We start from the raw sequence: 16,063 nt of genomic DNA, 5'->3' as shown, positions 1-16,063 counted from the left end.
ATTATTAAAATTAAATCATATAAACTTATAATTAGTGTTGAAGCTCAAAGTGGTTTCAGTTTAATGAGTGTAATTTGTACAAGGGTAAGAAACAGTTTAACAGTAGATCACATATCAGATTGCATGACAATAAATTTATTGGGAAATGGGTTAGTAGATTAGGTTGTAAAGCCACTTTTCAAATTATGGCTGAAATGCAGCCATAGGTTGGCTATGAGTTCTGTGAAAAGCAATTAAGTACCTTGTGAGAATCAATTGGCTATATGGGATTTACAATGAAGTATTTATATCTTATTTGTTAATTGTGTTATCCATCCTTGCTATCAGTGAAATTTATAACAAACTTATGTACATTTGTATACATAATTTTTTTCCAGGAGAGCAGATTGCTAAACATTTACCACCACACCACCAGATGGGGAGAATGGAAAGGAGGGGGAAATATTTTTAAACCAAAGAAGGAAGTCTTGGTTTTGCAGTTTGCCCTCAGCATCCAATTGCCAAGGTAGGCTGTAAGCACATGCCTACAGATGTTAATGCCCACATAGCTACAGTAAATCACAAGTAGCACATCCCCACTACTAAGAATTAAAAGCACTTTACTTGAAAAAAATCAACTTTATTTTTTCTAGGTTAAAAAAAAATAGAACCAGCTATTAATTTTTGTTGAGAAAATGCTTCGTTTGGTGTTCACATCTAAATTTCTGAAAAGGTGGTCTGGTTATTAAAATCATCCCAAATGCATTCATAAACCAGATCCACATGTGACCAGCCCTTTACAAAAATTAATTACAGTTGCCACAGCCTTTACATTCATTCTTACCACACGTTACAACATGCAGATACACAAAGAAAGAAAGGTCAATAAGCTGAAGTAAACATTACGGCATCAGGAAAACAAAAAACTATCTGTATAAAATAAATATAATTTTGTAATAACAGTAAAGAAAATGAAAGCATTTAACAAAAATAATGGCAGTTGAATGTATAACCATTTCATTACCCAATCATAAAATAAGTTACTGTAAAATGCATAGACTCCTTACATGTAAAGAATGTGTGCATCACAGTCATGTGTTCAACAGTTTTACACAATAAAAATAAAGCCATTCAAGATATGTGTGCATACTTTGCAACTAGATACACTTAAAAAATTTTTTTGCTCTCTAAACTGTCTTTAAAAAATATTAAATGTAAAAATCCTCAGATGGAAATTTTGCAGAAAAACCCATATTTTATCTTCCATATGGCTACAGTCACCCTCCCCCAACAGTTCAGCACCCTCAGCTTATTCCCAGGGTTCAGTTCCTAATTGTTGGGGATTGGTGCAAAATAACTACAATAAAGCACCAACCAATGACTGCTCCAGAGAATAACTGGCCTCTTTGTGATCTAGAAGTTTCTAACTCAGGTGGTTTTGGTCCTAAACATGGTAGTCTCTATGCCTCCTGCTGCCTGGTGCTGCTTTTGATTTTGCCTTTCATGCTAACAGATGTAAGGCTCACAGCACTGCAGGGCAAAAAATATAACAAACCATTTTATCCAGCCTTTGTGGACCAGAGCTGAACATGCTCGTAATGGTAACTCTGTAGTGAAGACCTGTGTCATGATTTCAAACAAAAGAACGAAGAAAACAATTAACTCTTCCTATTCAGTAGTGCAAATAAAACATTTTCTTTTCAAATATAAAAAGAATCCAAGAAGACTATTCATGATTAAAGACTACTTTCTAGGATTATAACCAGTTCTAACTAGTTCAGAAGAGTCTTTAGGGAAGTGATTGTCAAAAAACATTACGAAGACAAATCCACAAGAAGTGTGCAACATGAGCAAAGAATGAAGAGGCAATCTAACATCAACCCAAAGACAGCAACACTAGAATGATGTTCTGAGGTTTACATTTGGTGATTTAAGATCTCACTGTCATAAAAAGGCTTGAGAACAATTTCAATACCACCAACTCTTTACTATCCAGGGATGCCTTTTCTACCCCATGGATTATTCAGGCTTCTGTATTTCCTTTTCTGGATAGCTGTCTTTCCAAATCATTTCACTACTTGCTAACATAGTCATAAATACATATGCAAAAGAAACTAATAAACAACTCAAATAATTTTTTTTAATTAGTAAGCATCTCTAAGAGAAAAAAAATGTTTGATGGGAATAAAAATTCAAACTCCTAAATGAAATTAGATTTTTGGCTTACCTATCAGTTATTACTGGATTAACTATCCAGTTATTAATTATCTAGTAATGCCTACTTCCTTTACTGTGGAAAATTAAGGGTTGGTTGTAATATTAAAAACTAATAATATGATAGATCTGAACTCATAGCTATCTTTTTAAAAATCTACTATTTAGACTCTCAACTAATTTGTCCACCCAATTATCATTTTCCAGTCTGTAATTTTTCTTTACCTTTCCCATTGCTTATAGGTTTCTCCATAATATATGTATATTTCAACACCAATAATTGTTTCTGAAGTTAAGAGTGAACTGCTGGCTTGGTCACTTTTATAGCTGCTGGACTTGCCTGTGGCCAAGCAGATGCTCCATCACTGTGACTTGTTGATACCGGGATTCCAGCAATGAGTTCTCAACTCCATCTGCTTGGGAACCTAGGTAGTTCAGCCAAGAACAAGAAGCGCTGAGATTCTACAAGCTACTGGTATAAAACTGGCACAATTTTATTTTTTTCCCCTTGACAAAATATATATCCTTTAAACCTCCTTTCATCCCACTTCACAAAGAAAGTACAAATCAGGAATTTTTATTTGGTTCTGTACAGTGGCATATTGCTGCTTCCCCAGGCTGCCAGATAAGAACACTGATTCTCTCTTCACATTCTCTAGTGCAAGCAGGAGAACTCCAGTTACTGGTAAGGAAAGCACTATCAATGCTCTCAAACAAACATATTTTGCAAACAGAACAGAGAGAACATGTTGATAAAGATTCAAAGAGGGATAGGGCAGATCGAATAAACATCTATTTACAACACACAGATCTATTTTCAAAAATTAATTCACACATCTATTGGTATTTGTCACCCTGGAGACTGCGGAAATGAGACTGCACTTGAAAAGTAGAGCATCTTACAGGACAGTTTAACACGTACAGTATACTAAACAATGTCATGTTCCTTTGGAGCACAGTGATGTCAAAGTGGCCCTAAGCCACATTTATGTACGGTTTTTATTTGGATAGGAGAACTGGCTACTCTCCCCTGTGGTTTGCTTTAGCAATGAGGAAAGGTCTCCTAGCTGAGACTGTGCATGCCGTACTTGACAGTGAGCACCTTCTCCCCCGGATGGCTGGCTAATCTCTCAAATGAACACTTTCAGTTCATCTTGGAGTTTAGCAGTGTTTGCTGGGCCTCACGCAGAAGCACTGTTACGCTTCTACGTGGCCTCCGACCTTCATCCATACCTCTAAACCAAAACTGGTTTCACTTGTTCACTGTCACTGCAGGACACAGAATGAAATGCTTAGATTTCAAGAACATTACCTTTCATAACAACCGTTACCAAACCAAACGCATTAACACTGTCTTCTGCATTTGACCAGTAGTAGCATAATATTCGATGAGGTATTTCAGTTAACACACCATTCTCTTTCACGTATGCACTGAGTTATTCTACAGATGAAGCTGCTGTGGGTTTTTATTTGGTGTTGCTTTGCCTTTCCCACACAACTGGGGGAAGATTCACATCTTTTCAGTTTTTTTGGTTTATTTAAAAATAGAAAACATTAAGCCTTTATTTTTTTATAGCCTACTTCTCAGAATCGTTATTTTGTGTGACTAGTGACAACAGGGAATCTACAATGCTCGTATCATAGGAAACTACCACTGACTTGCTAGGATCTTAATAGTCCTACGATCCCAAACCGAAACTCACACTCTATCTCAACACTGACACGATACCAGCACTTGCTGAGAAGAGTACGGTTCTCCTGTGAGGTAAATCACATGAACACCGTGACAAATTTTTAAACATGTTTTCTAGAAATAGAAACTTGACTTTATCCTCTTCAAAAGCAACTGAAAGAGATTGGGAGGCCTTCTGTGCTGGTCTCTCTCCTGGTTACACTCACCCTGAGAGGCGCAGCCCCTCAATGTGACGACAGAACAGACTACTGTCGGCACAGGTTCTGGGGGTGCCGCGTGAGAACCTGTCACCATTATAAGCCACTAGCTCTCATTTTTCTCATGAACTAGACTATTTCCCCTCAAATTGATCATTGAAATGTTTTATATTAATTTGTTTCGACCATCCCCAAATGCATTTAGTACGAATATCAAAATGAAAAAAAAAATAAAACCCAAACAAGCTTCTAAGCTACAAATAGAGGGGTCACGTCAGGGGGGTGACCCACGCAGGGCGGGGCTCTGCTGGCAGGCAAGTGAACACCAGAGTCGAGACAGCCTCTCACGGATATGCTTACATTTGTTTTCGGGCTGTATCACTAATCCTTTGCTCTATTTGCCTCTGATAAAAGTGCATTTTATAAAATACAATTATCAATCTATGATATGCCTTCCACATAAAATGGGAAATCAGACAAGGGAAAGCACTAGTGCCTGTAAACACAGCGTTGGGCTGAGCTGACGTTTGTAAAGAACACATTCTAGTACCAGAGTGGGTTCGGCGGACACTGCTTTCCCCCCACAGAGAATGCCAACAATGTACCTCTGGTAGGTGTTGAGGACTGGAGTTTGTTACTGCAAAGGACAGGGAAACAGTTCTTCAGAAAGTGCTAACCAGCTCCCCTTAAGGTTTCTAGTAACAGCACGAGGTGGTAGAAATGAGGGCGTTCTAGAGTACTGCCCTAACGTAGACTACTAGCTAAGAGGGACTAATACAACTTTCTGAGCTTGAACTAAATGACCAAGTATATCTGGTGGCAACAGAATTTCTCTCAGATGGTCTTCTAGGATGATTTTATGACTTCCTCTTCTCCAAATGTGATGTTTGCGTAAATATGTGGTAGAGTGTATCTTTTTAAAACATGAACAGTTCTTAAAATATATTAGCAGGTCATTATATTACTAAGCCTCATTTTAGTAGAATTTTAAAATATCCCAAAGGGGGATAAATATTAATCCATCCATTGAATTTCCTTTGCTTTTTTTTTTTTTTTTTTTTTCATATTCTGAGTTGCACATGTAAAATAATGCACACTTATGAAAGAAAGTCTGAACTCCTATGGCGACCTTGACAAGTCCAAGTCAATTCCTAAAACAGGTAATGGTAGAAATACTGAATGATATTGTACCACATATAGCCTGACAAAAATGCAAAAGACTGTATGAGAAATATCCACATGTTGCTGAGGCGCATCTCCCTGGACACGGCTGCCTTCTGGCCTTTGGAAGGTGGAAAAGCTCCTAGAAAACAAGATAGAAATATTAATTTGTTTTACTTTAGTGGTGGGTTAACTAGAGGGTGAGGGGGTGTTTATGTGGGGGGGGGGGTGTGTGTGTGTGTGTGTGTCTGTGTGTAAAGCTTCTTCTGTGAGTTTCCATTGCTCTAGAAGAGAGATCTCATTTGAAGTACAAATTTTCAAACTTTCTAGCTGTTTCCTGCCTCTGAGCCTTTGCCTTTCTTCTCTGCTTGGGATGCTCTCCCTCCATGTTAGTGAATGGCTGGCATCCTTCTCATAGAAAAAATACCCGCCTCCCTGGCCTCAGTCACTCTCTCTCAGCTCCATGTTTATTTCCTTCCTGGCGTTTCCCCCAGTCTGTAACGGTCCCGATCTAGCTTTTGTTCTTTCTGCAGACTTGCTGACGATCTGTCTCCCACCGGAATATAACCTGCATGAGAGCAGGCACTCTAGCAGCCTCGTTTCCCACCGGATCCGCAAGGATTTCCACACTCGTCAGGACACAGGATGTGTGAAACTGACATTAAATAATGTCTGAAATAGCATAATTTATACTAAGTCCTCTATTTATAAACTAAGGGTTTTTCCGCCACAAAAAAGTGGCTGTATAACACTGACATTTTCAAAAGGCAATATGCTTTAGGGAATATATCTTAATAATATAAAGCAATACAAAGTAAACAGGTATCTCTACGTTTGTTTCTGGGAAGGAAAGCTAGATCACTTCAGAGCAATATTACCTAAGGTCATCTTGATAACACTCTTCAGCATTTTAAATAGTCTTTGTCCTTTCTGGTAATCCTTTAGGGTAAGCTGATTCATGAGGGGATTTGCTTCTCACAGGCAATTTACAGAATGTACTTTCAAGTTTCAAGATCTAATATGCAAATAGCTTTGTTATTAATAAAAAGTGACTTCCATTATTGTTGCTACAATTTAGCAATTATTTAGAGGATGCCGTGTACCTGTTTCATAATACTGTGATAAGAGGTCCTCTTTTTCAATGAACCGTTGATAGAGCCAATTGGTAAGGTCATCAGTCTCCAGGGGTACATCTTTAATTGGAAAGATCCTATTAAGAGTTAGAAAAAAAAAAAGGTTAAGACTACTTTAAATCCAGAAGTCAAAATCATCCAGAAACCAATGGATGATGAAAAGCTGAATAAAATTATGTTTCACCTTTTGCTTTTGCAAGGGTTGGTTTCTTCCGCTTCTCAAGGCATCTTGGTTTTGTAAAACTGTTGCTGATTACACGACAGAGTTCATTTATGCGTTTATTCAAACATTCACTAGCCCATTATGTGAAGTCCAATGCTAGGTGCTGAAAATTTATCTACTGAATTATCTTTTATGTATGCATAATTACTGAGAATAACTGTCTTCCCATGTTTGTGGGTTTAAGTAGGAATGGTATTTAGAACAAATGAAGTTTTCAAATGCAGCTAAACCAGAACACGTTTAGTCATTTAGTTAAATGCTCAGCCAAATAATGTATCTTAGCAATGTTCTTTTAGTGGGAACGTTGGAGAACCAGACAGAATCTGCCCAAATTATTAGCTTTTCACTAATTCTACCAGAGATAGATATTAGTTTCATGAATAGAGACAACTTTTACTGATTGGGAGTGGCTACTAGGACCGATTCTGAGACCGTGTGTCGACTCAGCAGGAAATGCGGTTGTGATGGTTAGTGATGTCTATGGAAGGGAAAGGAGAAAGGGGCAGCTCGAGCACTATGTATTTGCTGACCTTGAGCAAGAGCTTGTTCTTTTTTGTTTTCCAATTCTGGGGTGTGTATGTGTGTGTGTGTCTTTTTTTTTCTTTATCAAAGGTATAAAGGTACAGTCTAAAAGGTCAGCAAAGGTTTGTGTGCAAATGGCAGTCCTGTCCCTCTTGTTTCTCCCTCCCTAGAGGGATTTTTCACCTCTTAGCCAGTTACCTTGGTGTTTATTACTATGTTTCTTCTTCAGTTTTAAGCCTGTCTACTATCTTCCCACTATGGAAGACAAAGATTAAGGCCTTTCCTTCTATACCAACCACACACACACACATTCTTCCCATCTTCTCACTAGAGTTGTACAGTAATTTCAGTGAGCTCAATATTAGGCATTTATATATTACAATCAAGTAAAGATATCCATAGTTAAGCCATGGAATACATCATGGCTACTTTTCCTTTCTTGTCCAATTTTTATTTTCCCTGCACTGAGCAATTATATTGTTTTTCATTTGCTTAATTTTCTATGTACATGTAACTATTTCAACCACAAGCTCTCAGCCACTTGTCTAGGATCGGTTCTCTGGATCTGGTCTGCAAACTTTTTCTTAAAGGGCTGGAAAGAAAATACTCCAGGCTTTGCAGGTGAAATGGTGTCTGTGGCAGCTACTCAGCTCTGCCCTGCGGTATGAATGCAGCCAGAAACAATGTATAAATAAATGTGCATAGCTGTGTTCAAACAAAATTTTATTTAAAAAACAGGCAGTGGGCCAGACTGATCTGTGGTCTAGATCTTCTCCCAAGATATTCCCTTGCATCAAACATTCTTTCCATTTCACCTTTCGCAAGAAATTTCACCCCGACTTTGGATATGTAATCTGCAGTTTTCATTCTGTGAAGTCCCTTCACCATTACCCTGGTGAGTCCCTGCGCTCCTAGGATGGATATAATGTTTCTTATATTCACGGCTTTCTCTTTCTCTCATTACTCACTTTGACAGAGCATATCCTCTAGCAGTTTCTTGAGAAAGGGTACTTGAAGTCTTGCACGTCTGCCAATCTTTTTTCCTAGTTTATAATTTGGCTAGATAAAGGATTCAGGGTTAGAAAACCATTTTCTTCCATCTCTATCTTTTTGTCCTCCTTTCTGGGAAATTTCTTATTTAACTTCTAAACTTTTTACTGAGTTTTTATTTATTTTATTGTATTTTTAATTTTTAAGAGCTCTTTTATTTGGAATGTTCCTTTTTTAACAGTATGCTAGTATTGTTTTATTTGTGCAATTATCTTATCTTTATGAGAAGTTTTTAAAATTATAATGAAAAATTTTAAACATTCATAAAAGGAGAGAAAAGGGTCAATGAACTCCCACGTACTATTAGAATTTTACAAGTGGTCCTCTCCATGTATACTCCCTGTTCCTCCATGTCACCTTCTTAAGTTTGTTTTAGTCTTTATCTTTCAGAGTTCAGGTTGGTTAGGTTACCAGTGATCTGGTCATTCTTTGCTGTCTGCTCCCATTTACAGATGTGGGACTAAAGAGCTGATTAACTAGCTCTCAGCACATGAGTAGACTCTGTTGCCAGTGAGCCTCACTGGGGATTATCTGGCTGCACCGTTTAAATTGGTCTTTCCTCGGGAACTCACCCACTTCCCCAGAGAAAGATCCTCTAATTTCCTGCCTGGAGAGCTGAAGGCCGGATTGCTAGCTTGCTGGGAGCTGGTGAGACAGAGAAGCGGGCTGGCACTCTCAGCACTGGCACCCTGACGTGGCTTTACCGTACTGTTTCCATTATGAGACCTCTGCGCCTCAGCTGGACCTGCTGTTCCTCAGTCCAGTGAGCCTCAATTTCCTTCTCCTGAGTAAATTTATTCCAGTATCTGGCAGGGTAGGGAAAGAATAATCACCAGCTGTGGGGTGCAGGGTAGGGGTTTGGGGGATCTGAGCCCTTCTTAAACAGATTTCAAGGCGTCTTTCCGAGTTCAGCAATGCTTTCAACCTCATTTCTACAGGTACTGAGGCTGCCAGCCTTTTGGAAGTTCTACGGTATAAGTCAGGTTGGCTCTTGGCCCACGTGTTGTTGCCATTGTCTTCCACACTGTTCTCATCCTTGTGGTTTTACAGCTTAAAAAAACCCACTTAGTGTTAACAAGAATGATTATACTCATACTCCTTCAAAGGCTTTTTAAAATTGCTCATGGCATAGTCATTTGCATGTAATTTGAAAAAACAATCAGAAATGAACATTACTTATGAATTACATTATAATCAGATCCCTTTCTATTGTTATTTAAACATTTAAATATCAGATTGGGGGTATTTTAATATCCAAATTTAAGTATGAATGGACAGGAAAAAGAGAGGAAAGAAGAAAGGAGCGTGGTATGAAAACTCTATTAAAAATCAACTTCAAGAACTCACATGGTTTTGATTAAAATTTTACTTTCAAAAATTTAAAAGGATGAAAGGTAACCAAAATACAATTTTATTTACACAGAAAATAACTCTCCCATTTTTAACCATCTTTCTATTTCCCAAAATATAATACTACATTGCTCTAAAGCAGTAATATAGAAGTGTTTTGGTTGGCCAAATATTTTAATGGAGTAGGTGATCCTAAGGTCCAGAAACTTCACGTTTCAGCCTGCTACTATAAAATCACCTATCTTCCCTTATTATTAGAACTTTAATTTCCCCTGCTCTGAAAGATGAATTAAGGAGTATCTTCACTTTTAAAAAGAGAAAAAATATTGGAAATGCTTACACTACATAAAAATTATCCTATAGGCTAATATTTTTATTAGTCCTTTTAAGACCTATGTTCCTAAGTAATTGAAAGATCTCTTTTCAAACTAAAAATTTCTCCTCTACATTCTCCACCTCAGGTTCTGATACGCCTCACTGTGTGAATGAGTGGGACTCCCTGGCTGAGATCAGGAGTCTGAGACCAGCCTGGAAAAGAGCAAGACCCCATTTCTACTAAAAATAGAAAAAATTAGCCAGGGGTAGTGTCATCTACTCGGGAGGCTGAGGCAGGAGGATCACTTGAGCCTAGGAGTTTGAGGTTGCAGTGAGCTATGATGATGCCACTGCTCGCTAGTGAGACTCTGTCTCAAAAAATACTACTCTCAAAACTAAAAGTAAGAAAATTTTAAAAAAATTAAATGCATTAGTAATTCTGAAAGATATTGCTACGTTGTCTTCAAAAAGATTGTATCAGTTTAGATTTCCACTAGCAATTTATGAGAATGCCTTTTATGGAAAGATTTTTAAACTGGAGAATAACAAAGTCAGAAGGCTCTCATTTAAGTATAGAGGATGGCTAGTGTTGTTTCTCAACTGTTCTATGCTAGTTTGGGGACATATTCTTGGGGATCCATGCATGAGTTCCCTTTAAGAATACCAATATCTTGTGTTTTCATTTCAACATTAATATTAATTAATAAAAACATTCTGAATCATAAACATCTTATAATTAAGTAATGCCATGTGATTTTGGTGCCTATGTTTATAATTATTTTGGTATAATGCAGTACTACTTTGAGAGTAAAAGTCCAGAAAAGCAAACAGGGGCATACTTAAAAGCAAAACCTATTCCCTCACCCCTTAAGAGTTGAGATTTAGCTGAAACTCTCCCTATAACTTTTAATATCCATTAAAAAAGAGAGTTCTGTTTCCTGCAACAATGATAAATCCTGGATAAAACATAAAAAGTAATTAGTGGGCGGCACTCGAGAGCGACTAAGAGCAGGCAGATATTGGAGAATCAGCACTTAGAAGACAGGTATGGCATTGGGTGCATTTCTCATTTTTTATAGCTTTTCACTTGAAAGTAGTGCCCAGTCAGTGCTATGCAGGGAGGCTGAAACTTATACAGAAACATGGAAAAGTCCTGAAGAATCGAGGACAGAGATTAGGGCGACCATAGCAGCTTCAAAGTGAGGAATCCAGAGAGGAGTAAGCACAGAGTGGGGGCCACAAACTCTGAGTGTGAGCCCCACCCACATCTCTGGATGACCCCTGAACTATGTAAGTATGGGGCTGACTCCAAGCAGAATAAAGCCCCACAACTCAGCCAGCACAGATCTGGGCACAAGGGAGGTGCTCAGGGCTACATAGGAAATTTAACTGTTTGTTTCTTTCTCTTTCCTCCAATTTAAATGTCCTTAAATATCTGAATGTTTAGGAAGGTCAATTAACTTCATCCTGATATTAGAGGTATGTCTTAAAAGTTAAGATGTAAATTTAAAACTTAAAATATAGATGTTATTTTTAAAGCAAATGGTATTACAAATTACTGAGTTTTAACTTACAGAAAATTTAATAGTATCTTAACACAGTTTTGCAGTGTAAGTATTAATGGAACTTTTTAAACTATTCACCTCTACCACACTGAGTAGCAGCCAAATATTTGCATTACTTTTTGACTCCTAAAAATATATTATTTCTGCCTTCTTGACACTCAGTATTTAGTATAGAAAGTTTATGCATGCAACCACTCTTGGGAGTCTCTCGCCAAGGGAAAAGATTCTCCAGCTTTTCTTTAAAAAATAAAATAAATCCACCCAAAGCAAATGTCTTTCCAATCTGTTATCACTCAGCTAATTGTGGAAGTCCTGGCACCCTTCCCATTAAGAACCCACGTCAGAGCCTGTCATCAGATACCATTCTCTTAGCCACAGGTATCGGGGTATAGGAATGTGCTCAGGACCAATTAGGGCCAAGGCGATGATAATGGAAGTTATCACTAACGGGGCTTTAGGAAAAAGTTTAAGAGAGATCACAAGAAAAATAAAATCTATTTTTCCTCTTGCTGTTATCTTTCATGGGAAGTATGAGGCTTTGAATTTCTGGGACACCCACCCAGCTCTTGGCTGAGTAGGAAACCAACATACAGAGGAGAGTAGAGCTGGGAGAAATTGAGCTTGAGTCACCAGATTGAGTGTATCATAGAACTTGTCCTATTTTGGATATCTGGTTATAGGAGCCTAACTCTGTTTGAATTGGGCTTTCAGTTACTTAGAGATACAAATATTTAGCTTGAGTTTTAAGGTAAACAAAAATCTGAACTCAACTTTCCACCTTATTTTCTACAACTTCCCTTTATGCACGTTATATTACAGACTACTTACTGTTTCCTACACATGTGCTTCACTGCCACAGTTCTGTGTGTTTGCTGATACAGTTACTACTGCACATTGTTTGCCCACGCATCTACTGCTCTCATCGCCACCTATTTAAATTCTATCTATCATCCTTTAAGGACCAGTGTAAGTAAGTCCTCCATAAAGTTTTCTCGGGTCTAATAAGGCCACAAGCCCAGTGGTTAGCACAGAACAGGTACCCTTTGTGAGACAGAGAAAAACTTGTTGAATCACATCAGATAATACTTGCAGTATATATTTTGCTGTGTAAGATTAATTTAGTTTCTGTTAATATAAAATCAGGCCTAATCAACCTAAAGATAACTTAGCAAGAACCAAAGGGCCAAAGAAGATCTCAAAATAGTATTTAAAATATCTTTACGAGGAAAAAAATTGACATTAAAAATAAGGCTGAATTAAACAGAGTTTAGGTTTACCAGCTGAACTCTTGAAAGAACAGTGATGAGGGTGGTGAAGCATCTATCTCTTCAAATGGGGGTTAGCATGGGGGTGGGGCTGTGTGTTGGCAGAGAATTTACCCACCATCTGCCCAGCATAGCTTGGATATTCTCTTGCCTGGAGAGACAGCCAGGAGGGCAAGGGCAAATGCTCCCTCACGAGTAATCTACTTCTATTACTCTGATTGGTCACCATAAGATTAAAATATTAAAACAACTAATCCCCTACTATGGCAAAGGATTAAATTTATTGAATACCAGTCCTCTTGGAATCAAATAAGGAGTTCTTATCATATTTAAAGAAATAAATGCATACGTATCAGAAATAAACGTTTACAGTACCAACAGCTATCCAAATGAAAAATTAGCTAATTTTCGAGAAATGAAAATTCTTATCAATAATCCAGAATAGTCTTAAATACAGAGTATTTTACCAAAACCTACAGATCAGAGTTAGGAGCACTAGACGAAATTACGCTTTCAGAAAAACATGAGAAGTAGTGCTTAGCAGCCGGCACCACCTTATTTGAGTTAGAACGTTTAACTTTTTATGCCACCAAGACTCCAAAACATGAGCCAACAGACAACATGCCTAAACCCTCAAGTTAGCTATGTCAACTTCATGTAAGGGACTAAGTACCGAAGAAGATTCTGAGATAAATGGTTCCTGCTTTCAAAAGCTAATAATCTAGCAGAAGAATAACAAAAGTGAACCACCAGAATATGACAGACGTTGTATAAGGGGTTTCAAGAACTGCTGTGTGAGTCTAAATGAAGGGATGTACATGTTTACACACAGCACAGGATATAAGGAAAAGGTATCGCCTGAGTTTTCCCTAAAACAGTAAGTAGGATGCTATGGTTTGAATGATGTTGGAACTTCATCTCCAATGTAACAGTATTAAGAGGTGGGGACTTTAAGAGGTGACTGGGTCATGCCCTTATGAATGAACTAATCCACTCATGGGTTAATGCAGTGGTCCTCAATCTTTTTGGTACCAGGTACAGTTTCCATGGAAGACAATTTTTCCACAGACACGAGTCGGGGGGTGGTTTTGGGATGATTCAAGTGCATTACATTTATTGTGCAGTCAACAAACCTCTCTGCTAATGATAATCTGTATTTGCAGCTGCTCCCCAGCACTGGCATCACCGCCTCAGCTCCACCTCAGATCATGAGGCACTAGATTCTCATAAGGAGCTGCAACCTAGATCTCTTGCAACGTGCAGTTTACAGCAGGGTTTGTGCCCCTATGAGAATCTAATGCTGCCACTGATCTGGCAGGAGATGGGGCTCAGAAGGTGATGTGAATAATGGGGAGCAGCTGTACACACAGATGAAGCTTCACCTGCTCGCCAGCTGCTCACTTCCTGCTGTGAGGCCCAGTTCCTAACAGGCCACAAACCAGTACCTCTCTGCAGCCCAGGAGTTGGGGACCGAAGGGTTAAAGGATTAATGGGTTATCATGGGAGTGGGTTAGTTATCATGAAGTGGGTCTGTTATAAAAGCCAGTGTGGCTCTCAGTGTGCCCCTCTCACCAGAAGCAAACCAGACGTGGCCACCCAACCTTGAACTTCCTAGCCTCTAGAACTTTAAGAAACAAACTTCCATTCTTTACAAATTACCCAGTCTTTCATATTCTGTTACAGCAATAGAAAAAGAACCAAGACATAGGATTAAAAAATGTTTTAAAAATTTTTAACAAAGTAACACAAACATATAGTTTTCAAAAGTCAAAGTGTACTACAAGGTAGACAATGAAAAACACTGGCCCTATACTTTCCCTCCTCAGATACCTGATTCCCAGATACAGCCTCTTCCAACTGTTGTTTCTTTTGCTATTTACCCCCATATAACTTAGAAACATGCCAATGCTAATACCACTATTTCAGATTATCCCATTTAAAATTTGTTTGTTGACTTCCTACTATGGCAGGTAAGAATTTGTCTATCTTTTTTTTTTTTTTTTTTTTGAGACAGAGTCTCACTCTTGCCCAGGCTAGAGTGCCATGGCATCAGCCTAGCTCACAGCAACCTCAAACTCCTGGGCTCAAGCAATCCTATCGCCTCAGCCTCTTGAGTAGCCGGGACTACAGGTATGTGTCACCATGCTCGGCTCATTTTTTTCTGTTTATATTTTTAGTTGTCCATATAATTTCTTTCTATTTTTTAGTAGAGACGGGGTCTTGCTCTTGCTCAGACTGGTCTTGAACTCCTGAGCTCAAACGATCCGCCCGCCTCAGCTTCCCAGAGAGCTAGGATTACATATCTTCTTAATTTGAGTGTGAGTGTATTTTTTTTTACATACATATATATCTCATTGATGTTTGCCCTTTAAGTTGATTTTTACTCAATCAAATAATCACAGTGGTTCTACAATGTCATCTGTAGACATTTTTAACACTCAGTGAATAAAATTACTTCAACTGATATTTTCATATTAAAAATTCAGCATAAAAATGATTTTTCAGTGAACTATTTCCACTGACTAAAAACTAAATATTAAAACATTCGCAGCGTCTTGAGGTAGTATTGTTGGATATATCCTGAGTACTAATAAAGAATTTTTACCTGTAATGTACATGTGTGACTGTTGGTTTCCTGTATCCAAGAATCCAGGTTTGAATATCTATAGGTTCAGCTTTAGGATAGGCTATAGTTGTATCTATTATCCACTGGAGGCCTTTTGATTTGCTGCCTGAGAACAAAGAAGAAAAACAGCTTAAAATTAGATCAAATTTTATATTATGTGCAGCAAATAACACAGTTTACTTGAGCAGTGTAAAGCATATCAATTTACCCTTTGCTTTAAGAAAACAGGATAAACTTTGGTGCTACCATCTTATAGTGCACTTAAGATGAAATTAAGCAGTGTCTATTATGTCACAAAATGGACAAACCTCAAAACAAATTAACAAACAACAGAACACTATTATTTACTGGACACGCACCATTCAAGTATTCAATATAATTATGCACTATGAAGGTCTAATTTATATTTAACACTCCTATAAAGCAACTGGCCTATGAGAGGGTCAGAAGCTAAAATATCAGATCACAAAAATGAGAAACAGACTTCAAAACAAAACTGTTCACTAAATATAACCTAATGCAATACCAACACCAAGATCTGTGATACCTGGGAGACTTTAATAAATATTGGAATATGGCAATAAAATGAAGCAATTTTTGGACATTATCAGTTGCTGCTCTTGTTTATACAAAGTAAAAAAAAAACTCCCCCAATTTTAGCAAGAGTTATTAATATATATAAATAAAGCAATAAACCTTCCTTCCTTTTGGAAGGTAAAACAGGTAACTGCTGTTGTAGAGAGGGGATGGGAAGTTCGGTTTAGTTTGAT

General features: G+C 37.9%; 1 protein-coding gene across 3 annotated transcripts in view; it reads right to left on the bottom strand.

Annotated features, from left to right (window-relative positions):
• Positions 1-473: 473 nt before the first annotated feature.
• The window catches only part of LPGAT1 (lysophosphatidylglycerol acyltransferase 1), a 60,567-nt gene continuing 44,977 nt past the window's right edge, over positions 474-16,063 (bottom strand). For all 3 annotated transcript variants that reach the window (XM_069459675.1, XM_069459676.1, XM_069459677.1), the window contains exons 6-8: positions 15,273-15,399; positions 6,348-6,454; positions 474-5,386 (exon numbers count right to left, since the gene is read on the bottom strand). In XM_069459675.1, coding sequence (XP_069315776.1) covers positions 5,235-5,386; positions 6,348-6,454; positions 15,273-15,399 — 386 coding nt within the window. In that variant the 3' untranslated portion in view covers positions 474-5,234. The remainder of the gene's footprint in view (positions 5,387-6,347; positions 6,455-15,272; positions 15,400-16,063) is intronic.

This window comes from Eulemur rufifrons, chromosome 27, assembly GCF_041146395.1.
Source record: "Eulemur rufifrons isolate Redbay chromosome 27, OSU_ERuf_1, whole genome shotgun sequence".
Taxonomy (NCBI): domain Eukaryota; kingdom Metazoa; phylum Chordata; class Mammalia; order Primates; family Lemuridae; genus Eulemur; species Eulemur rufifrons.
Note: the sequence above shows the minus strand (reverse complement) of the source record. Positions and strands in the feature narration are given on the sequence as shown.